Genomic DNA, 22,646 nt, shown 5'->3' on the forward strand with positions numbered 1-22,646 from the left:
GGGGATGTTTGGATGCTCTCCACAAGTTGTGTTTTATCCAGGTGCCACTCCATTTTTTGTGTGTGTAATGACATTTATTTATATAAAAACATGAAGTTTTAAAAGTTCTAGAACTGCGAGTTTGTATGAGATTTGACGCTGTGCTGCTTATATGGACTTCTAGGGATGGGATGGGGAACAGGGCAAGAAGAGGTGCTAGTTGGCAGCCAACCCCTCCACAGACTTGTCCACAGGTTGGTTGTTCATTTCAAAAATGAGTTACTTGTAGTCTGGATTTATAAGTTGAAATTGTTTTGAAACAGTGTTTTTCAGGGAAGCTTCCAGAGCGAGGGTGGTTATTCTCCCTTTGTAATGTAAGCTGGAAAGAGCAAGTTCACCTCATCTGCATTTCTGATTCTTTACCCAAACCATGTCAGCACAGAACAGGGTATTTGAGCTTGACTCCCACATTCCTGTGGAAGTTAAAAGACTAAATGAAAATCCATTGTTGGAGGAAAATAAGTTCTTATTTACATTTTCCCCAAAATTTAGAAACATCCCTGTTGTTTTTTTTTGTTTTGTTTTGTTTTTTTACTTTTTTTTGTGCTTTATCTGTGTTTTTTAAAAAAAATGTACTGGGTTATAATGCATTTTATTAACACTATGTACATATTAGCTGCTTTGTGTTTCAGAATGGTAGTAATTGCTTTGTATATTAAAGTGATTCTTGTGAATTTGTGAATTATTGTCATAAATAAGTGCTTTTTCTTACTGTAACCTTTGTGGTATAAACTGTCATAACTCCCTTTTTACACAAACATTTATGTGCAGTCACATAAACATGCTTTTAAAAACTCTAAAAAGTCTCTTTTTTGGACAGGATGATCCGTTTACACTAATTTAGGGGTAAAACTAGAAAGGAATATGTGAAAAGGCATATTTTAAGCCAATGATGGTGTCCTCTCATGTTCTGTGGCCTGCTGTGAGTATTCATGAGATAATTTTCCCAAATAGAAGGCTTTTTAAATCTTAATTAGATTGAATTAATGAGAGGTTAAATCCTGAATAACAGTTTCTCTTCCACTTCTGATACTTATTTTTAAACCTGCTTTCTTGTATCTGCTTTGGTGGCAATTAGTTTTGTTTTTTAATAATGTGTGAAAGATTTTTTTTTCTTTTCACAGTTTAAATATGCTGTCTTTCCCACATTTAAGCATTCCTGAAAGCCATGTACTACCGATTTTAAGAACAGAACAGAAGGCAGCAAGCATTGCAAAGATTGTAACTTGATTATGTAATCTGCAAGGCTGAATCAAAACACTGGGATAAAAGCCAGAAGAACAAATTCAGCACTGATGCAAACACACCTCTAGTGAAATCAAGGGAAAGAAGAAAGGTCAGCTCATTATGGCTGGGATTTGGTAGTTCTCACAACTAAGCACTTGCATAATGTCAGTCCTATACTTGTTCACAAAATCCACGTCTCGGTAATGAAGGAGAATCAAACAGGGATTAGTCCATAAGATAAAAATGCAGTTTGTCTTGAATTTCACAGTGAAAGAATCAGGTAATGCAGGTCCCTCTGCAGTCAGTAGGTCATCTGGTAAAGCTGATTCTTCTGATACTGCACCGCAAAGCTCTTTTGTCCATAAAACAGAGTTGAATATCATAGTCCATGTCTTTATATTAATAGAATACTACTTCAGTGTTGCAATGACATTTCAGGAAAGTTTGTTTCCTCACAGCATGACATGTTTGAGGAATGACTACAGAAATTCACATCACGTTCATGTCTATCCAGTCACTTTCCTGTGTCTTGGATCCTTTCCCAGGGGTGAGTATTTTTTCTCTTGCAAGTCTATTTATGCACTGCCCTACTGCTCAGGGACTGATGCACAAACAGGTCCTGCCTCCAGGTGAGTTCACATCGTGTCACAAAGCAGGACTGATGTAGTGGAACCACCCAAAAGAGAATCATGGTGATTTCTCTAGTTCTAGGATGAACACAGTGACAGAAAATGCTTGGGCAGGGTGTTAGCATAAATACCATACAGCTGCTGAAGCACTGATGTGCATCATCTTGTTCTGCATCAGAAGCTCACCTGGGACTGATCGGTCAGGAAACCAGAGTTTGCTTCCACCTCAGGCTTGCAGGTGTCACTGCAGAGAGGTGCTCTCAGTGCTTGCTGACTGGGCAATTACACCTGTCCTACTGCTGTCCTGCACATCTGGAGTGCTTCACAGCCAGCATTTGCCTGAAGCTCTGTGTAATGGGAATATAAAAAAAAAGCTCTGTAGCCTGGCTTTGGATGGCAGAAGGTACTGCTCATTGGCTAGTGCAGAAGGGTGAGAGCACCACCCCAACAGGAATAGGGTATTCAGCTGAGTTTTTTCTCACAGGTGCTGCCTGCCACTGAACACTGTAGCTTAAAAAGCAACCAGAACTGATGTGCTTGGGGTGGTGGCCCAGCAGTGGTATTCCTGTTCTCCCTTTTTCTTTCTCTCTCCTGGCTCACCCCACAGCCTGCCTTTCCTCAGATTGCTAGTTAACACTGGCAAGGGGGACCCCTGCCCTCATAATGCTGCATTAACTCATGTGCTTTATTCCCTTCCGTTATGAAGAGGTGGAGGGCATCTTAGAAGACATTGCCCTGTTCTGCCCTGCCATAGCTTGCTGGCCTCAATGCAAAATGAGTGTCTGCAGGCACAAAGGGACTGCTATGGGAGGGAGAGGAGGCAGGCCCTGCTTAGCCTGCCTAGATTTGGGTCTCATCTGAATCTAAAGGAGTGCCTGCACCCCAGTGGTAGTCAGAAGACAAGGTGTCCCTTTCAGGGGGTGCCACTTTGTACTCAGAGCTCACTGAGCGGCATGGGGCCACCAAAATTTCTGCTCTGCAGCTCAGGGCAAGGCACTCGCCTGAGCTGCCAGCATCTGTCTTATGCTGTGCTCCATGGGTATTTACTTATGAGCAGCAGCATTTCTTTAGCAGTGCCTTCAAACATACTCCCTTAGCTTTGCAAAAGCTCCTGTGCAACAGCAGCACTGCAAAAGTCAGGCCTCATCTCTTCTGCCATGTTCCTGCTCTCAGAAGGCTATGGGTTGTAACAGCAGCTCTAGGAAAACATGCTGTGAGCTGCTAGACATTAGAAAGTGATACAATTAAATTGATTTGTTTTAAAAATGCAGACCTTCTACTGTCAAAGCAACGCCTGGAGCAAAACCCCCTTCTTAACAGCACGTAGGTTGTTACACTAGGCTTTCTTCTGTGCTGTTTAAGCGTTTTAAGCAGGTTCCTACTAAGGCAACAGTGCAAGCTGCAGCTTCTTGCAAGAGCTGAGCATGGCTAGGTAGCAGTCCTTCCCCATGGGCCAAGTCACGTGCACACCCAGGCACAAGAAAACAGCCCTCTGCTTTCTGCCAGCTCCAGCCCCAGGGGAAGCTAAAATATGCAGTGACCACAGACAAGCTAAGAGAGAAGGAAGCACCGGTGGGGAGGAAAAGGAAGAGGAGTGGTGAGAACTTAGTCACATTCCAAAAACTATACAGAAACAGAGTGGGGAGGGCTTGTAATTTTTTTTCCCAAGCGTTGCTCACCCAGTTGATAGGACAGAAAATGCTATGTCTGGCACATTAAAACTCATTCCATGTTCTGTTTTTAATTAAAGCTGCTGTCCTCCTTCCCTCAAAGGACTTAAGCACTGGTTTCAGACTGCAGATTCCCAGCAAGCTGTGTAAGTACTGTTTTAGTGACACCATGTGGCTTCTAAACAGACCAATGTAAGCAAGTGTTTTACAAAACATCCACCCTCGGGCTGAGTTCAGAGCCAAGCAGAGAACTTCAGCTGAAAACAGCTGACAGACTCTCCAGTGATGAAACACAAGACCTTTGGGCCTCATTGATCGGAGCTGTAATGACAAATGTGTCATTTCCAGATTGCAGCCTACCTTTCATTTCTGGACCACAGACCCTCTGCATCTTTTCCAGTTGGGAAGTTTGATAGAAGCAGAGGAGATACAGAGCTTGTTATATCCATGGCCCAAAGCAGCTGCTGGCTTTTGCTGTTGTCAGTGCCAAAGACATGCATGAACCTGACCTGGGTTAAGTTTAAAGGGGAAAAAAAAATCTAGGCCGCTGCTTTCACTAGTTTCCTGCTTCTACCATTAGAAAGAGATGGAAATCTGCTGGTGGTGTGATTCAGATTCCCAGCTGCCCTATTTATCATGTAGGTTTTATGGGATAAACACACAGGTATTTCCAAAAGCTAAAGATAAAAAAGCAAGTTACTTAGAACAGCATCTAACTATCACTGTGCACCAGAGGCATGCTAAAATCTAGATGCTGTCTCAAGCCTCAAGCTCCCCAGTAGTGGAAGACTACATTCCCCCCAACTGTAAAGATTTTACAGCAGCATTCTCCTCTCCTAAATAACTGCTCTCAGAGACAGTGACCCACAAAACAAATTGAGGTAGAAAGTAAGAAGTGGTACTCTGAGAGTCAAGGACTGGTATTTAAAAAGCAGTTTGAGTCTCCTTGTTTTATTTGCCCTGCTGGCGTGCACGTGTTTCTATCTGCTCAGAGGAGCCTTGATCCGTGTGAGGGAAAGTTAGACTGTTAGGGCCAACCCAGGAACCAGGACTGCTTTAGTACTGCAGGCATAGCCTCCGCACTCACAAGTCAGATATAATCACCGCTAATTTCCAAGTTGGCTTACTCTGCAATGCTGCTCCTTCCCCCCCTGCTGACCCACCCCTTGTTTCCCCGTGCCTCTTCAGTTCAGCAGTGGCAGCAATAGACAAACTTTACAGCATCTGCCTTTGTTGCTTTTGCCCTTTGAATGGCTTCTTTTACTGCAACTTTAAAGGTGCAGAAGGTTTGAAGAGTTAAAGCATTTGGAGCGGCAGTCTTAGTTTATATTTCTTTCATATTACTTTACTTTTCTAAAGCTGCAATTATAAGGAGGAAAAATCCCACTTTATCTATTCTAATCCCCAATCTAAGTTTCCCACGGAAGTTAAGTGTCGTTTGATTTTAAACGACAGGCCTTTTTATGACATTTTTCATGCATGAAGATTTCTGCAGCTTAAATCAGCTTCAGAAATTACATTTGATAAAAAGTCAGTGGAAGACCTTATATGTTTGTTATTGAGGAATGAAGCAGAACTTTAACTTAAACAAGCAGAAGGCAAGTACAATCCTTGCTGTGTCAGACCAAGTGGAAGAAGATGGTGAAATAACAACCTCTGCAATTATATGCTTAGGAACAATTGTATTTAATAGAAACTAGGAGAGGGTTGAACAGGATGAGTGGCTTATTAACAAAGTATAGAGTCAAAAGTCATCCTTGTGACGACTGTGTCTCTGTGCTTTGTAGATATGAATGTCCTTATTGGAATCATAGTAGACCTCATCTACAGAGAAATGGCCTTTCAGCATCTTCAAGAAGTTGTTATCCCGTTCATAGCGGATACGACAGGAAAGAAGAATCACGGTTTGCTCTGAGCATAGATGCTCTAATGTCTGAAGCAGTTCCCCAAATGTTTCTTCCAGATAAATGATGTCTGCACCGAAGATGAAGTCAAATGCTCCTGGAGGGAAATTATCCAGGTCTTTTCCCCAAGTCAGTTCCTTCACCACAGCTCTTGGATGGAGTTCAGAAGGTAAGTTAGCCTGTACGTTTGACTCCAGGAACTCCAGTGCTGCTTCCCTGTCTGTGATGGTAACACGGGCACCTAGGTGGTACAAGAGTTTGTCTCAGGTTAATGTCTGTAAACAGCATTTGGAATACAGTGCTCTAAGTCAAGCAGCTTCCTTAGTTCCTGTTAAACACTATTAATTCCCCTAAGCTGTTTGACTAAAAACAAAAGAACAAAACAAGCAGAAAGCCCGCTGTCTCCACACATCCTATTCTTCGTCAGTCACTTAAGAATATAGAGTATTTTTCACACAAAGATTGTCAGATTAAACACAGTGTCCTGGAGCTTTTTCTCGGTGGGAAAGTAGTTACTTTCTGCCTTTCCATAGGTGGCAACAAAGTTAAAGGGATTGCTACAATTAACCTGCTCTGATTCCCTACTTCTGCTGTTGAAGAGAGGCAGCTAGAGAGCCTATTTCACAGGTCAGATTATATTTATGGATGTGAGATTTAGCAGTTTGACAAAATGTGGTCATGCTACTGCTTCTATTATTTCAATCGGCACCTTCCACAGTCACTAGAGCTTTGAATTACAAAGCTAGCCTGGGACAGTTAGCACAAATTTAACATAGCACCCTGTCCCCGCCTCAGCCGTGGATCCCAGGTAAATCATTTCTCCAGACCTTGTTTTCCCTTTTTGCAAGGCAGGCCACCAAGGCTCACACAAACACAGAGTGATTTCTCTCTGCAGCTTCATCCGTGCTGCATTTTAGGACAAGGGGAAGACAGCAAGTACAGCTCCTGCTCCCCGGGGAAAGAGAGCTGCAGAACTCTGTGCTGCGGAGCTGCCTACCATGGTAACAGGCGGCAGCCTTAGCTGGGTCCCACCATAAAGTACACTGCCGTGGCACCACCGCCACAATAAATAACGCAGCAGGCTCCGAAGGCTGACAAGAAAGGGAGATGACTCGGGCAGGATACATCGCAGTTCACATCGGTGGCTTTGGTATTAACTTCTGTACCAGGCATGTAGCTGTAAAAGTGGCAGCTTTAGTGCAGCTGTAAATCGCTTCAGGCAAACAAACCAACCCTTACCCAGCAGCGTGGCCACTATTCCCAGCAGCCCCGTGCCAGCTCCCAGCTCGATCACCGCCCGATCTCTGAGATCCACGCTCCCCATCTCCAGATATGCGCACAGGACGACAGCCTAAGCGGGGAGACAAGGCCAGTTCAGCACGGGGCTCGCCTCAGTCACCTTATCACCGCGTTTCTGATTTACACCGAGGGAGGAGGTCGCGGGAAGGGCCGGGCACACGGGCACCTACCGCGTCCCACACCACGGCCGCCACGCCGAGCCGCTGCCAGTCCTGCCGCAGGCGCAGGGTGCGCCCCGCGAAGCGGAACGTGGCCCAGGGGCTGCGCAGGCCCTGCAGGCCCCAGCCCTCCGCGTAGGGCACCAGCGCCATCCCGGGGGCCTCCCGCAGGCACCGGGGGAACCGGGGGAAGGAAGGGCCCCGCTCCCGGCCCGGCCTCTCGCCGCCGCCGCCGCTCCCTCCCCGGGCGCCTGAGGCGGGGCGCGGCCCGGCGGCGGGCTCGGGGTGGGGGTAGGAGCTGCACAACGGGCGGGGGGGAAAGGGAAAAGGAAAAAAAAAATGAGGGCGGAAGTGGAAAACACGAAAGAAAGGAGCGGGGGAGGGGGGAACACGGCACCCAGTGAGCATCTAACTGGTACCAGTTTGTCGGTGGGATTCTCTTTTTGACACCTGGGTGCCATACCAAAAGGTAAGAGGTGCCAAGCGCTCTGTGAGGCGCTGTCTGCTGCCACTTGCCTCGCTGTGGCTTCAGCTCATGTCTTCTGTTTCAGGGCTCTGAGGTAACAGCCATAAAGGACACAGATTTGTCCAGACTGCCAGCCTCATCGCTCACTGCCAGCTCTGTGAACGTGGTCCCTGCAAGTACTCATCACCAGCCTGGAAGCAGCCCCTCAATAACCAGGTAACCATGGCAGAAACACATCTCTCTTTGTGCATCTGGCCAGAATACTGACCACGGCAGCAAAGCCAGAGTTGCTCTTGAGTGGGAGTGTGGTGCTAACGCTCCTGCTGCCTTGTTTGTGCATGGGTTTCTCTTCACCTTTGGCTCCGTTTAATCTTGTTTGGCAAAACAACACAGTGCTCCTCTCCTTTGTCTGTCTTCATAACCAGTTACTTGAACTTGCTCCAAAGCCTGCTAAAGGCCATGGGAGGGCTGGGGAATCGTCCTGGCAGCGCTTGCACTCCAGCTTGCTAGAAGCACTGCTGCAGGTATTCCACCCACAGGCATAGAAGCTCCAGACGTGTTCTTCAGCCCGTGCAAGGAGCCAGACCTTGTGTGCAGAGGGCCACAAGAAAAATGCCTGGGGGAGTGGGGCCATGGAGTAGCATGGCTTCCCTGTGCCCATCTCTGGCTGTGTGGCTCGGCACACAACCAGAAGTCACCACCAGAAAGAAGAGTTAGGCCAGCCCTCAAACTTGAGGAGCATAACCAGCTCAAAAAAAACCCCACACTTTCCCACAGGAAGCAGTGAATCTGGCTGGCAGACGAAAGCAAATGTGGTTACATGTGAAAGCCGTTGATTTCGACTGAATGGCTCAAGATTCATGAACCTTTGTGGAAGAGCATTACAGGCTGCACAGGGGTAGCAGGAACTAGAGCTTGTTTTTAGGGTTCTGCTACTGTAGGGGAATGAAAACCAGTATTTCATTTGCCCAAAACCAGTTCATACTTGTCTTATGGCAATACAGACTTCTTCTCATAAGCATGCCAGAGCAGGTGAGATGATTCAGCTTACTGTGGTTTTATGTCCTAAAGTGCTGGTCCCTTGCCACTGCTTCTGCTTTTCAGAGTTTGAAGCTGCTTGTGCTATTATCTCGATTATTTTTTTTAATTATTTATATAGGCAATGTGGGAAAAGCTAGGAGAATGATTGCACTTGAAATAAGAGCTCTGCTTGGGTGAGTTTTTGATTCACTTACACTGTGCTTAAACTACACCATCAGCCAAATGGAGGGAAACTCCCAAATGGCACACATCTTTTGCCTCCACCTCCTAAATCACATGCCAGCCTTGGGATCTCCAGCCTAGGAGATGTAGATGAGTGCAGCAGGGCTCCAGTGCTCCTAATTCCCTCCTTCCCCCCACCCCACCCCCAGCAGTTTTCTTCCCCAGTGGTATTTTGGAAGATGTAGAATCTGGCTAGATAGTAACTAGAGCGAAAGGAGGCTGTACATGAAAATGTACGCGTTTGTTCTCAAAGACAATAAGGTAGTGAGTGTTTTTTTTTCTCAGGAATGTGTTTTTGTAAGGCAAATATCCCTGAATATCTTTGGAGATCAGCAGGTTCTCTAGCGATCCTGCTCTGGTTCCCAGAAGTATTTTCCCTTCTTCCCTGCTAATGTTTCTTTGGCACTGACTTCCATGAGCCTTAGACAGAAGGTCAGGAATTACTTTCCAGATTAGAACTGGATAGTGAAGCTATTAAAAGGCAATCAAGTGCACTAAAAGCTCAGAAAGAGCCTTAAATTTAACTTTCTCCCTCTCCAAATCTATTTTTTAAGTTACAATATCCAACTACTATAGTGGCAAGAAAGAGATGTGGTTTTTTTCCACCCTTCCTGACAGTAAAATGATAAGGAAAATGAAACAACAAAGAATTTTAGGCCTAAAACAATTGTCCAGAACTGAAATGCTTTTTCTCCCAGCAGGGTGAGAGCTTAGCACAATGATAAAGTTTCAAGAATGTACCTTGGTTCATCCTTTTAAGACTGCAGAAAGCAAGACAGACACCTAAGCAGCAGATAAACTTTCAAAGTAGGAAACAGCTCATTTTATGGAAAGCAAGGGTGAGTTAAAAGAAACACTGATACAAGTCCGTTCTTATCTCACTCAACTGCTTAGTAGAACAAAGGCATAATGTGTCCAACTGTAAGTAAATTGCGCTGTACCAATAAGCTTCTTTGGGTAATTTTAAAAAGTGTTTCAGAGTAGCAGTCCTTGTAATACTCAGGAGATCAAAGAATCAAGTAGATGAGTTGGAAATGAGTGCAAATTATTTTGGAGCTATAGTAATATACCTCCCTTATTGAAATTTTCTCCTTACTGCTCAATGTTTAAAATCCTCCCTTAGAAATGAATGCAACAGTTCTTGTGATGGCTCTGCAGACACTGCATGTACCACAATACCATCCCCAATGTGGGGAAAATACTGCATCCATCTCACAGTCTCTGGTTACCAAGGCAAAGGCAGGTATAAATAGAAGCAATCTATTTTTTTTTAAACTCTGTATCTGGAAACTTGTGTTGTTGATAACCCTTTGACAGCAACGCCTTATCCCAAATGGTTCTGTTGTACAAAAGGCTAGCAGCAACTATTTGTGTAGAAACTTCTGGTCATACATGTTTAATCCTTCCTTTCTAAATAAATATCATCTACGTCTGGTTGTCATTCCACTGAAAAACAAAAGCTGTCTTTGAAGAAAAGTTTTGACAAATATCTATTTTGCGAAGAACTTTCATCAAGCCAACAAAAACTAGCAAACACAAGGCATGGAGGAAAACTCGGAAAAGAAAGTGGTCTTTCTCCCTAACTGTCACCGTAAGTGGCCATTCAAAGGACTAGCAGCGAAATGGTTAAAAACTTTTACACTTAAATCTTCACCAGGAGCTTCCAGATTCTCTACACCACTGAGATAGATGGGGTGGTGAACTGCTTTCTGTTAAGTGAAAGGGGAGTAAACCAGAGATTAATTTGGCTCTTCACAGCTTGCAGTTGCAGATTTAAGACAGCCTCATCTTGAACTGACTTGGATCATCTTTGAAACCAACAGGGTGAATTAAAACTGAAAACTTAAATTTCTGCAGAAACTGACAGGTTATCTGTAGACTTTATAACTTGCTGGTCCAGCAAGACCACTGAAAAATTATAAATACCAAAATAATATAAGGTATCATCCACTGTATCATTTTCTTTACTCACACAGTTACATTAAACAATGGAAGTAATGAGAAAAAACACAAAGATGTATAATTTCATAAGTGAATGAGCTGAAATACAGGATGTTTCTGAAGAAGGAATAGTTCCCATCAGTAGTATTGCATTCACGCCTTAAACCTCACATCTTGATAAACTGTCAGACATAATCACCACGTTTATTAACTCTCTCGCTACAGAAGAATCACTTAGCTTTTAGTGGAATTATGTGACTGATCTCTCAAATGCCTTGCAGTTCTGAAAGCTGACATTATTCTGAAGTTTTAATTAAGCAACAAAAAGCAAAATGAGCCAGATCTTCCTTTCCATAAGTAACAACTGCACTTCATTTGCTGGAAACCTCCTCCTCTTACAAATGTGCTTGTGGATGCTCACAGATCTGCAGCCTCTTGCAGGTCTCTACTAGCCAGACTTCCAGGCCACAGGATGCCACGTGTTGGGCCGTGTGACAGGAGCACGCCTCACCCACTGGAGCATGAGCGACGTGTGAGTGGCCATCAGTGCACACACCGGTGGCTTTTGGGCAGCGCTGAGCCCTCCAGTGCCCTCCTACTGCAGCTTCTGCGCTTGCTGCAGCTGGCTGATGGCCACACATCAGGCTGACGTGGGGCTGGCATGTGGGATGCTGGGGCAGGGAAAATGCTGCAAAAAATACCCTTTTGTGGAGTCTGAAGACGGATCTAAAGGCTTCATTTTAGGTGCCCAAATTTCTGATGAGTTCTATAGGTGCAGTGTTATGTAATTGGAGGGGAAATTACAGTGCAAGCAGTGTACTGTATTTAAAACTAGTTAACAACAACTAATTAAAACCACTTTAAAACCAGTATTTGTCTATACGTAGGCAGACAGCCGCTAGAACATTCATATGTATGCAGGAGCATTTGCCACAATGCAAAGGTTACTCTTTTTAAACCAAGCAGAAACCAAGTTTTAAGAAAAATGGTTTTTGTTTGTTTGTTTTAATTCCTGATGATATTAGCAGCTTTTCTCCACTTTTTAGAAACAAAATCCTTCAGACAATGGAGACGAAAGCAACAGTCAAGTCTGAGCAATTTCACGTACCTTAGACCTTGCAGGAAGGGTTCCTGCGGGCCTCTTTCCAGGCTTTGGCGGCCCAGGTTGGAATTAAACCTTCAGAAGTTTACCCTAAACAAACCTACTGCGGGGCTTACTCATGCCTTTTCTGAATGAAGTCACACATCCATGTTAATGTTTGTGTTAAAATACTGGAAAGCGTTTTCCTTTTCCTCGTAGGAAAACTGTACACATGACCTGCAGTAACAGCTACTTCTAACGCTTGGCTCATCAGAATAGTTGTTCGATCAGCTCTCTGCCCAGCAGCACACAAAGGACAGCTTTGCTGGCTTTGCTCTTTCTTGACTTCAGCACATCTCAAATTCTCTTCTCAGGCATTGAAGTCTCCATTAACTCTACCGGCTGCAATTTGTTCTCCTTAGCCTTTGATAACTGCAAAGCCAGTTTTATTTTTTCTTAAGACAAAATAAAGGTAGGACCAGAAAGGAGAAGCTAAGGTCAAAAAACATTCCCTCCCGTACGTTTGTTCGATTGGCATCACTGCAGTGATCCAGATGTTTGCACGCTAGGAAAGAAACCCCTGCACTGCCTGTAATGACATCTTGGATTGCTGTGGAGACAGAAGTATGACTTTAATCAATGACACCGCTGCTGCAGTCTGTCTTTGTGCTACGAAGCACAGCCTCCCAGCCCCGGCTAGCTGGGTAGTGGTGAATACATCCTAGCCAAGAATACTCCAGGAGGTGATTTCAAAACTGAAAATTTAGGGCTACTAAAAACCCACCCTGTGTATTCTGAACAACCTCGCCGGTTACTTTTTATTCAAGTCCTCAAGGAAGCATTGGATCTATTTCCCTAACTACTGTTTTGCTTCATTTTTTTTCCCTTAAATGGCCATGGTCTTATGTTACGTGTCAGCTTCAGAAGACAATCACGCCTGCAATATTTTTGTCCTGTCAGCTGGTAGTGGATTTCAAAACAGGATGCCTATTTTTCCCCCCATTATTTGCAGCAGCGAGGCACAGAAGCCTGAGCTTTTGTTTTCAGTTGGTTATACAGGTTCAACCTGGTGATTCATTCTTCCTGCAGCTATGTTTCCAGGAAAAGACAATGCCGTGGCCCTCCTCCAAGTTCCCCACAGACTGCTCGAGAGTCAGAGCAGAACGCGCTCCTCCTCTGCAGCCGAGACACTTTCTAAGAAGGGGTAAATGGATGAAAACACGTCTCAGCGCTGCTGCCATCTCCCCGCAGACGAGGAGACGCACAGCCTCGGAAAAGCACACGCAGCTCTATGCCGAGGTGAAGCTCAGCGCACAAGTGAGGGGATTGGAACCCGTGGGCCCTGTGAGGCACGGCCACGAGCAGCGAGCTGGTCCCCGCTTGGGACTGATGCTGAGCCTGCAGCTTCAGCAGAACCCTGCGGTTCCCTTGCGGTCCCTTCAGGAGACTCTCCGGGCTGCGTGGGCGACAGCGGGCCTGCAGCTGCGGGAGCTCCTCAGGAGCCCTCACGCAGCCGGGAGCTGCCGGGGGGCAGCGCTGAGCCCCCCCCGCCGGGCGCAGCCCCGCCGCCATCATGCGCCCAAGGCACGTGTGCGCCCGGCACGGGGCGGGGCGCGCCCAGGGGGCGGGGCTCGGCCAGGGGGCGGGGCAGAGGGGTCCCGGTGACGGCTCCCGCGCCCATTGGCGGGCCGGCGTCACGCGGCGGGCGGCTGGGCGGGAGCGAGGCGCGGCCCCTCCCCGTGCCGGGGGCGGGCGGCCGCGCGCGCGAGGGCCGTTGGTGGGGGGCTCGCGCGCGGCCGCTGAGGCGCTGAGGCGCTGAGCCCGGCCCCGCCCCGCCCCGCCCCGCCCCGCCGCTCCTCCCCTCCCCTCCCCTCCCCGGCGCCTCGGCTCCCCCCGCCCCATCCCGGCAGCCGCGCAGCCGGGGCCCGGCGGGGGAGCTCGGAGCCCCATGGGCAACACCGTCACCTGCTGCGTGTCGCCGGACGCCAGCCCCAAGCTCGGCCGGGCCCGCGGCGGCGGCGGTGGTGGCGGTGGTGGTGGGGGGGGAGCGGCGGCGGCGGGGCCCGAGCGCTGGGCGGACGCCTACCAGGCGGCGGCGGCGGCGGGCGGTGGTGGCGGCTCGGCGGCGGCGGAGGCCGACTCGGGGGACTCGGATCCCGGCGGCGGCGGCCCCCACCTCCAGCACATCAGCGACCGGGAGTTCCCGGATGGTGAGCGGCGGCGCGGGCCGGTGCCCGGGGCGGGGAGGGAGGGAGGGAGGGAGGGGGCCGCTTTGTCCCGGCCGGGCCCCCCCCGGCCCCCCGCGCTGTCACCGGGGCTGCCCCGCCGCAACGCCTCCGCCCGGGGCTCGGCGCTCGGGGCCCTCCCTCGCTGCCCGCCTCGGGCACGGCCCGGCCGCCGTTGAGGCGCCCCCGGCCGCGGGGGGAGGCCGGCCTCCAGCGCCGTGCTCGCGGCGTTCCCAGGCTGTGCCGGGCGGGAGGAAGGAAGAGGGTGTGTGGGGAGCGAGGGCACGGCGCCGTGTGCCTGACATCACCGGGGGCTCGGAGCCCAGCCCTGCGCCGTGCGATGCTCGGCCGGAGCTGCCCGGCTCCCAGGTTGCTCCCCGTGCCGCTCGCCGTGCCCCCGGTCTGCTCGTGGACGTGTTGCTGTGCGCATCCCCTCCGGTCAGACCTGGGGGGCGGGTGTCGCAAAGGCTCGCGCCCGGCGTAACTCTTGAGACGTGCTTGCGGGTTTGTGCTGTGCGGAGTTACTGAGACAACAGGTTAGGGGTGCTCCTGTCTGCCTGTCAGCTCACGTGGTTCTGCAGGCATATGGCATAGTGGAAGAGCTGATGGTATTCAAAACTTTCTCTAATTAAGTGCTTTGCTATTCCTCTTTGTAATTATAACCACACCTACGTGAAATATATTCAGCTGGAAAAATAAATAGCCTGACATCTTTAGTGTAGGATGCGTACAATAACAATCATTATTGGTCCTCCGTGCTCATATCAAGCTTGTGAACAAATTTTGGTGGTGGTAGAGAAACTGGCTGCATGATGGCGAGGAAACCTTCAGAAATGGAGTTATTAAACTTGTGTGGTTCTGCACAGCCCTGTATGGTGCAGCTGTTACAGAAATGAGATGGAACAGTCAGCTCTCCGGGTCTCCTTTGAGACAGCTGTGCGATACAGCAGGAGAAATTTTATTTGCCATTTAGGAGAAATAAAACTTTATTCTTGCGAGAAGATATTGCAGAAATGTCTGAACTCTCCCATGCTCATTAAGCGGGAAGGAACTAAACTCTCTAAATGTTCGAATAAGCCAAGCAAAAATGCCTAAGCTAAATAAGCCTGCTCAGGAATAAGTGTTGTATTTGATTGACTCCTTAGTATGTGATCATGTCAGCAGTGCTAAATAATTAGGCTTAATTTTGATCTCATTCAGATGTCAGAATTGGCCTCAAAGTAGGGAAGTACTAATTTATTTATTTGTTATAATTTGCAGACATGAGTAAAAGTGTATAGGCCAGGAATAAGGTGGTGGTTGTTCATCACAAACTTTAGTTTTGTGTCCGTGGGAACTTTGATTTTGAGGATGGCGGTAATCCTAAGGTTAGTACTGATAGTTTGCATGTTAGACGGTTTTAAAGATCACTTTTACTGTGCTGTGAGATTCCTGACTGCATGACCTCAGAGGTAGATCTTGCTGCATGTAATGAATGCTGTTTGTCTACTGTTTTCTGACTGATGTGACTGTTTAGTGTTGCAAAAAGTATCAGAGTTTGATACGTTTACGAAAATACAATTCTCTTTGTTGAATGTTAGATGTAAAGTATCTTGTGTCCATGTTTTGAACATGCTGAAGTGCTAACCAAATAGGAATAAGTAATCAACTTCATAACGTAAAACATTATTTGTGAAAATTTCTGAATATTTTTGAAATTAAGTGTTACAAAACAGACGTTGTAATGAATTTGTCAGCGATACTGCTGTATGTTTAAGACCTTCTATGAAAATGTTAAATCTGTAAACGCAGCACTTACACATACCAGGTACCTATGCTTATCCCTCTTAACTCTAGGATATAAAAGCTGTCAGCATACCAAACTGTGCAGGCAGCCTACACGTTTCTGTGCTGCTGGCTACTACAGAACATGACTCTGTTGCTGTAGTGGTAGGTAGTCCAGCACTTTAATTTGAGGGATAATATTACTTCTATACTTTTTTTAGTGTATAATGCAATGGTTAGCTAAGATAAGCCAGTTTTGTAGTAAAGGAAGCCTCAGAACCAATTAACTGGCCTTTTGTTGTATCCTTTGGAGAAAAATAAAAAGCTACAGGGGAAAAGAAATCAATATAATCTTGACTATTTCTGTTTTGTGATGCACAGTTCTACGAGTTCCTAAGAACACAGCTAAATATATCAGAAAACTTGCATCCAAATGTCATGGAGACTTAATTCCTTAAATATCTGCCTTTAAAGTTTGTTGTTCCTGAATCTCTGAATCCTTTTCCACTTGTTTTGCTAGAATTGAATATGTTGGTTATCAGGAATGCGTAATTTACCAGCTGAGTTTGGTATTTTTTTTGTATTGTTTTGTTTCTTTTTTTTTTTTTTTTTGAGCAAGTGGAATGTGGTCCTCACAGGTCTACACTCTTAAATGGGGATTATTCTGATGCTTCTCCAGCTTACTGCTTAACAGGCACTGTATTTCATAAGCATTACATTATGGACGTTAATTTTATTTTGGGGAAGGAAAGGACAAATGTAATGTGTGAAATACAGTAGGTAAATACAGAATATAAATCTAAAATACTTATGTTACATCTCATTGCTAAAAATATAGAAGTAACTGCTGTCGAAAATTGGAAATAGAATGCTTATCCAAAGTACTCCTCAGGGGATGGAGTAGGGTTTATGGTGGTCAACCAGCTCCAGAAGCTTTCCAGTCAGAACTGCTTAGATTGTCTATATCAAAGCAGAATTAAACAAGAAAGGTTATGAGGTGGTATTTATATAAGACAAAAAAGGAAGGGTAAGTGGGAGGGAGATAAAACATACTGTGAAACTGAAAATGTAATGCTTCAACAAAAGTTGATTCAAATGGGAATAGACTGTCAGTTCCGCTGCGAAGAGAATTTAAAGGATGACTTTGTATTTTATTGTTGTCAAGATCCTGAGCTATAACCTATTCCGTGCAGATTTTTTTCTGAATGAGAAATAAGCCTGCATTTGTGGTTTGATATTCTAAGCCAAGCTGTGTTAAGTAAATGGAACAAACACAATTTGGAAAACTGATAGTTTCTTCTAAATAGGTTCATGCCTTGTGTTGATGTTTGATATCAAAAGCCAAAAGCAAAATCTAAAGCTGTTAGTTGGTTGTTCAGCCGAGCATTAGGTGTTCATTGCTTCTGTGTGAAGCAGCAGTCCAAAGCAGTTGGAATTGACCAAGAAGGCTTTCCTGCTTAGTTTTACAATCAGCAGCTCTTCGATCTTAATGTTGTGTTTCAGTTGTGTTGTGCTGACTACTGTTTTTTTTTCCAAACAAGTGTCTGATAACCTTTATTTTAGGGATTTTTTTTCCTGTTATTTTGTGGAGAACTTCGTGCAATTGACATTTTCTTGCCAGATCCCTATGTTTAAACATAGATCTAGTTTTTCATAAATTCCTTAATTCTTTGATAAAACTAGAACAAGGCCTCACTTGGCAGGCTTTTCTCATTTGTACTTGAAAATATCTCCTTTCAGCATTGCTGTTTGCTGAGTGCAGCAGTTTGATCAGGGGCATGCCTGATTCCATGAACCAAGTGGAGGATTGCTGACCTACTGATCTGATGGGACACAATCATGCGGTACCTTCCCCTGAAGAGCTGGGGGCTGGAGAATGAAGGGAAAAGAGGATCAGGAATGAGAGGGAAAAGCAAACAGGATCAGGAGAGGTGCTGAGTGGGACAAGATAATTGCATGGAGGCTAGATGGGAAAACAAATATAAGGGGACATGAGAGAGGAGAGTTAATAGAGAATAAAGAGAGATTTACCTGAACAGGCTTAGACTAGTGCATAGCATAACTCTTACAAGCTACCCATGAACTTGCTTTTCCTTTTTTTTTTTTTTTTTTTTTTTTTTTTTTTTTTTAAACAACCTCTGGCTCTCCAGAAACTGTGCTGCAGTGAAAGGGGCAAGCTTCAAGTTGTCTACATACCAGTGCTGGGGATGAAGAGATAATCAATATATTTGACTATCTGTGATCAGATTTCACCAATAACTTGTCTAAACCTCCTTGCAGAAGGTGTAAGTTTGTTCGTTTGTTCATCTCTTATATAATGTCAGCTTGCTTAAAGCATATGGATGTTTTTTTAAAAATCCTGCTTTAAATGTTATTATTTTTTTTTTAAGATGAACACTTTGATGCAAGGAATCAGCTTTTTTTCTGTGCTGAAAACTGCTGGCATCAGAGACTTAACCATCTTGTGTTGTCTTTTGTGGTTCTGTTCAGTTGTGTGCTTAGATACATATGAAACTGGGGATGGAAGCCAGTAGATACATTTGTCCTTGTTATTCCTGCTCCCCTTTTCCCCATATTTACTGAGATTTTTACGTAACTCTCTCTCCTTTCCCAAGAAGCATCAATATCCCTTTCCTACCGCTGACTAGGAATTACATGTAACTAGGTATTTGCAGCAGTTACAAATAGTGTGGGGTCTTGACAAATGAGAAAGGATTGACTCTTACAAGCCTGAAACACCTTCCACCTTGTTGGCTTAAGATGCCTAATGCCTTATGAAGTGACCTGAAAAGTGCACAGAGTGGGAATGATGGGATTGGCAAGTCCTTCAGAAGCAGTGCTGAAATTGCCCTATATGTTTGGGAATAGAAGAAAATATTGCCATACTACAATGTCTGTATTTCTGTTCTTATGTGTAGATACTGCTGATGGCTAAGGAATCCTCTGTTTCTCTCCACCAAATCTTGTGGATGTCTGTAACTAGCAAGTTTATGTAAGCCTTAGTTTTTTAAGAACCACTGATAGGGAATGCGTATACAGGAGGCATACCTGGAGGGAAGCAGATTTGTTTGTTTTGGTGTCTTTCTTCAGACTTACAGTGTAGCAGCTATTATAACTCAGAGATTTCCATAAAATGACAAATACTGAAATATACAGCTAATCTGAGGGTTTCAATGAAACTTAAGGAGTTAAGGAAACTGAATTCATTTTCATGTTAACTTTTTTTTTTTTCCAAATTACTATGTTTACCATGTAACTTATCTCTCGGATCCTCTCCTTTTCTGGCTTTCTTTGTGATACTTGCTCTTTTTTCTTCTACCTGTTGGGGTAGATGCTGTAGAACACCAGAAGTATTGTAGCTAGAGGTATCTGTTCTCTCCGATGTGCTCAGTGTGCTGAGCTTGTACTGAGACGATGACTAACAGGGGAACTAACTCTTGCATGACCCAACAAAAAGCAAAAAACTACTCCTCCCAAATTCATATCACACATTACATCAAGGCTTCCAACAGTCTTCCACATATAGGAAGAAAGAGGAAGTTACTGAGTGTGGTAGGAGGGAAGCACTACCAAACATTAAGAACCGAGACCTTGGATCTGCAGATCCTTGAAACAAACTAATCTTGAGACTTCTAAATATTACTGTTTTGTCTTTGTTTCAGATAGAGTTCAAATGTGCACTCTTACTTCACTTGCTATGAAAATCATGTTTTCAGAAGAAATCTTTGAATTGTTTCCACTTTAAGGGATGAAAGAAGATGCAACTGTGCTTAAATAGCTCTGCTGTTTTTTCAAATGGGTAGCGAAGCCAGATGAATAAAACTGAAAATCCCACTTGTAGGTGATACAGGTGTCAGGGTTTTTACTTCCACAGCTGATACAAATATCCTGCTATCAACCTGATAGCATTCTGCAGTGCTTGATGAACTGTGCGTGTATAGCACAGTTTTGCCTGTGGAACTCTGAAAGGATCTTCAGTCACTGCAGTAATCGAACATAGTTGGGTTTTGATTTTTTTGTTGTTTTACACTGTGAAAAGTAACACTGGCTTGTCATCGATCATGTCAGTCAGACTTGGATAATAAACTGTTGAATGCTGGTTTCTTTCAAAGCCAAAAACAGCTTTCCTCTAAAACCATTGGACATATTTTGTATACAGATAGTTATTGTTCTTTTATTGAACAAAATGAAGGTAAGCTGAGAACTCACAAAGCCACTGTAAAGAGCGACTGTGTTTGAGCTTGTGCCTCAAATGGCACAAAAGATGTGTTGAAACCCTTTTAACTTTAATAAAAACCCAGACTTCATGTGAAGCTTGAATTAATGCATCCATGTCAGCAATTGGAAGAGGAGAGAAAAATGTAACGTGCCACCTGATGGACTGGCATGTGACACCTAACACACAGCACAGTGCGTCATAGTTGTGTTACCTGTAGACACTACATGATACAGGGATTTGTGATACTCACCTGTTTTCCTTTCTGAACTATGACTTGTGAGAAGGAAGGCAGCATGCATTCAAAATGTTGGTGCGGATAAAGCTTCCCTTAAACTTATTGGCACGGATTTAGGAGTGAAAGTTAGGTTGATCTTGCTTCAATGTGTAAAGTGTAGAAAAAATTATTGTTGTAATGTTGTTGTGGTTCCGCTCGAGTGGGCAGCCGAGCTACACTACAGCCGCTCTCTCACTCCCCCTCCTCAAAGAGGAATGGGGAGAAAATATGATGAAAAGGGCTCAAAGGTTGAGATAAGGACGAGAAGATCACTCAGTAATTATTGTAACAGGCAAAACAGACTCGGCATAAGGAGATAGTAAGATTTATTGCTTATTACTAACAAGCTAGAGAAGTGAGAAACAAAGGAAAGAAACCAAAAGCACCTTCCCCCCCACCATCTACCCTCTTCCACCTCCTCCCCCTGAGCGGCAGGGGAACGGGGGAATGGGAGTTATGGTCAGTCCACAGCACTTCTCTGCCGCTCCTTCTTGGTCACTCTCGTCCCCTGTGCTGTGGAGCCCCACCCATGGGATGCCGTCCTTCATGAACTGATCCAGCCTGGGCTTCCCACAGGCAGCAGCTCTTCCAGAACTGCTCCAGATATGGGTCCGTACCACAGGGTCCATCCCTCAGGAGCAAACTGCTCCAACCTGACTCCCCCACGGGCAGCAGCTCCTGCCAGGTCACCTGCTCCTGCGTGCGCTCCTCTCCACGAGCTACAGGTCTGGCCCGGAATCTGCTCCGGCAGGGGTCTTCCACAGGCAGCAGCCTCCGTCGGTGCAGGGCCACCTGCTCCACCGTGGTCTCCTCCATGGGCTGCAGCGTGGAACCCTGCTCCACCGTGGTACTCCATGGGCTGCAGGGGGACATCCTGCTTCACCATGGTCCTCACCACAGGCCGCAGGGGACTTCTGCTCCAGCGCCTGGAGCACCTCTCCCCCTCCTTCTTCACTGACCTTGGCGCCTGCAAGGCCATTCCTCACTCCTCTCATTCTCCCAGCTGCTGTGTGGCGCAGCATTTTTTTCCCTGTCTTAAATATGCTCTCACAGAGGCGCAAAAACAACATTGCTTATTGGCTCGGCTCTGGTCAGCAGTGGGGCTCTTACCAAACATGGGGCAGCTTCTAGATCCTTCTCACAGAAACCACCCCTAGGGCCCCCTGCTACCAAAACCTTGCCACATAAACCCACTACAAAATTTTATTTTGATTTAGAGCAGAAACTCCACAGCTCCTATTTTTTTTTTCATTATCTTATCATGGTAGTGAATTGTGATCCATGTAAAAGTCTATATGGGCAGTGAAAAGCGGGCAGTGTGGAAGCAGTTCTTCCTCCTTGGCTTTGTTAATGGTTCTACATTGAATGCTGTCCAGAAATACCTTTCTAACAAAATGTTAGCTAATTTTAAGATTTTACTTGTGAACTATTGTTTTCCTTCTACTTCCAATATACACTTCTATAGACATGTAGTTTCCTTCCTTCTCACTGGTCCTGCCTTCACTGTGGAATTTTGGGTGCTCCTGGCATCCTGCTCTGCCTAGTTAAAATGTGTGCACGTGATTGTAACACTTGCAGGTACACAGCCTGAAGTTTAATTTCTTTGAGTCCAGAAGCAGTAGGTACTGTGTACAGTGGAATAGATCTCTTACCACATTTCCCTGACAGGGGCTGTGACCAGTGTGCGATAGGATCGTGCTGGGGTTGGCTGCAAGGGCCAGCCGAAGCAGTGTGGATCCTCCTGCAGTTTAAGAAATGCAAAAGTCACGATCTGTAGAAATAACCAACTAACAACGAGGGTGGTCAGCCTCTAGAACCTGTTGCCCAGAGGAGCTGTGAAGTCTGCGTCTGTGGAGCTTTTCAAAACCTGATGGACTTGGGCCTGGGCAGCCTGCTGTAGCTGTAGGGGAGGAGAGCTGGACTAGCTGACCTCAAGAGCTCCCTGCCAACCTCAACCACTCTGTCACTCTGTGAACAAACACCAACTGTGTAGGTTGTTTTTGGTTGCTTTTCTTAAATAAATAGTTGATTTCCTCTGGGCAGTGGGGAGTTAGGAGTGTTTTTAAAGGACCTGTATATAGGAAAGTATTAGTTAAGATTAAGTCCTCACCAAGATTTTCCCTCAAAATAGATACCCTGTCTTAGAGCTGGTTGTTTGTAAAAGCACTGCTATACCACAAATCGAGTCCTTTATGTTTTCAAATTTGCTTGTTTAGTTACTAAAACAGCAAGTTTCATATATTTTGAGTCCCTCCTCTTATGGAAGAGAGAGATTTTCTTGAAGATGAATAAACAAGAGATGAAAATGTTTTAATTCTGCCCAAATCTGGGAAAGAAGCCACTTGTGGAAAATTGAAAAGATAGATTAAGCTGTGTGTCACTGAGGACATAACAGGGGAAGGCAAATGGAAGCAAGCAACCTTTGTGTGCTTGGTTCTGTGGCATGTTCTGTGTGGTTGGCACAGAGTAAACAAAGCAGGTTGGATT

General features: G+C 45.5%; 2 protein-coding genes across 6 annotated transcripts in view; one reads left to right on the plus strand and one right to left on the minus strand.

Annotated features, from left to right (window-relative positions):
* Window positions 1-5,227: 5,227 nt before the first annotated feature.
* On the minus strand, window positions 5,228-7,079 carry METTL21A (methyltransferase 21A, HSPA lysine). 2 transcript variants are annotated; one of them, XM_068686002.1, is made up of 3 exons: window positions 6,939-7,079; window positions 6,709-6,820; window positions 5,228-5,710 (listed from the first exon to the last, which is right to left on the minus strand). In XM_068686002.1, exons 1-3 carry the CDS (start codon window positions 7,077-7,079, stop codon window positions 5,310-5,312), a joined length of 654 nt encoding a protein of 217 aa, XP_068542103.1. In that variant the 3' UTR covers window positions 5,228-5,309. The 2 variants fall into 2 exon arrangements, with proteins under 2 accessions (XP_068542103.1, XP_068542104.1); XM_068686003.1 differs by having other exon boundaries at window positions 5,503-5,772; window positions 6,722-6,820.
* Window positions 7,080-7,242: 163 nt separating this feature from the next.
* The window catches only part of CCNYL1 (cyclin Y like 1), a 42,917-nt gene continuing 27,513 nt past the window's right edge, over window positions 7,243-22,646 (plus strand). Inside the window, exons 1-4 of one of the 4 annotated variants that reach the window (XM_068685995.1) lie at window positions 7,243-7,395; window positions 7,478-7,608; window positions 7,932-8,606; window positions 9,357-9,494. In XM_068685995.1, coding sequence (XP_068542096.1) covers window positions 9,482-9,494 — 13 coding nt within the window. In that variant the 5' untranslated portion in view covers window positions 7,243-7,395; window positions 7,478-7,608; window positions 7,932-8,606; window positions 9,357-9,481. Of the gene's footprint in view, window positions 7,396-7,477; window positions 7,609-7,931; window positions 8,607-9,356; window positions 9,495-12,799; window positions 12,977-13,471; window positions 13,888-22,646 lie in introns of those variants that run through there. The other 3 variants (XM_068685996.1, XM_068685994.1, XM_068685993.1) reach the window with 3 other exon arrangements.

Source organism: Anas acuta, chromosome 6 (assembly GCF_963932015.1).
Source record: "Anas acuta chromosome 6, bAnaAcu1.1, whole genome shotgun sequence".
Classification (NCBI taxonomy): domain Eukaryota; kingdom Metazoa; phylum Chordata; class Aves; order Anseriformes; family Anatidae; genus Anas; species Anas acuta.

Coding starts and splice junctions, on each gene's coding strand:
- METTL21A (XM_068686002.1), bottom strand. CDS start 7,079: ATGGCGCTGGTGCCCTACGCGGAGGGCTGGGGCCTGCAGGGCCTGCGC. Junction 6,821..6,938: donor CGGCCGTGGTGTGGGACGCG/GTAGGTGCCCGT, acceptor CTCCCCGCTTAG/GCTGTCGTCCTGTGCGCATA. Junction 5,711..6,708: donor AATAGTGGCCACGCTGCTGG/GTAAGGGTTGGT, acceptor TGTACCACCTAG/GTGCCCGTGTTACCATCACA.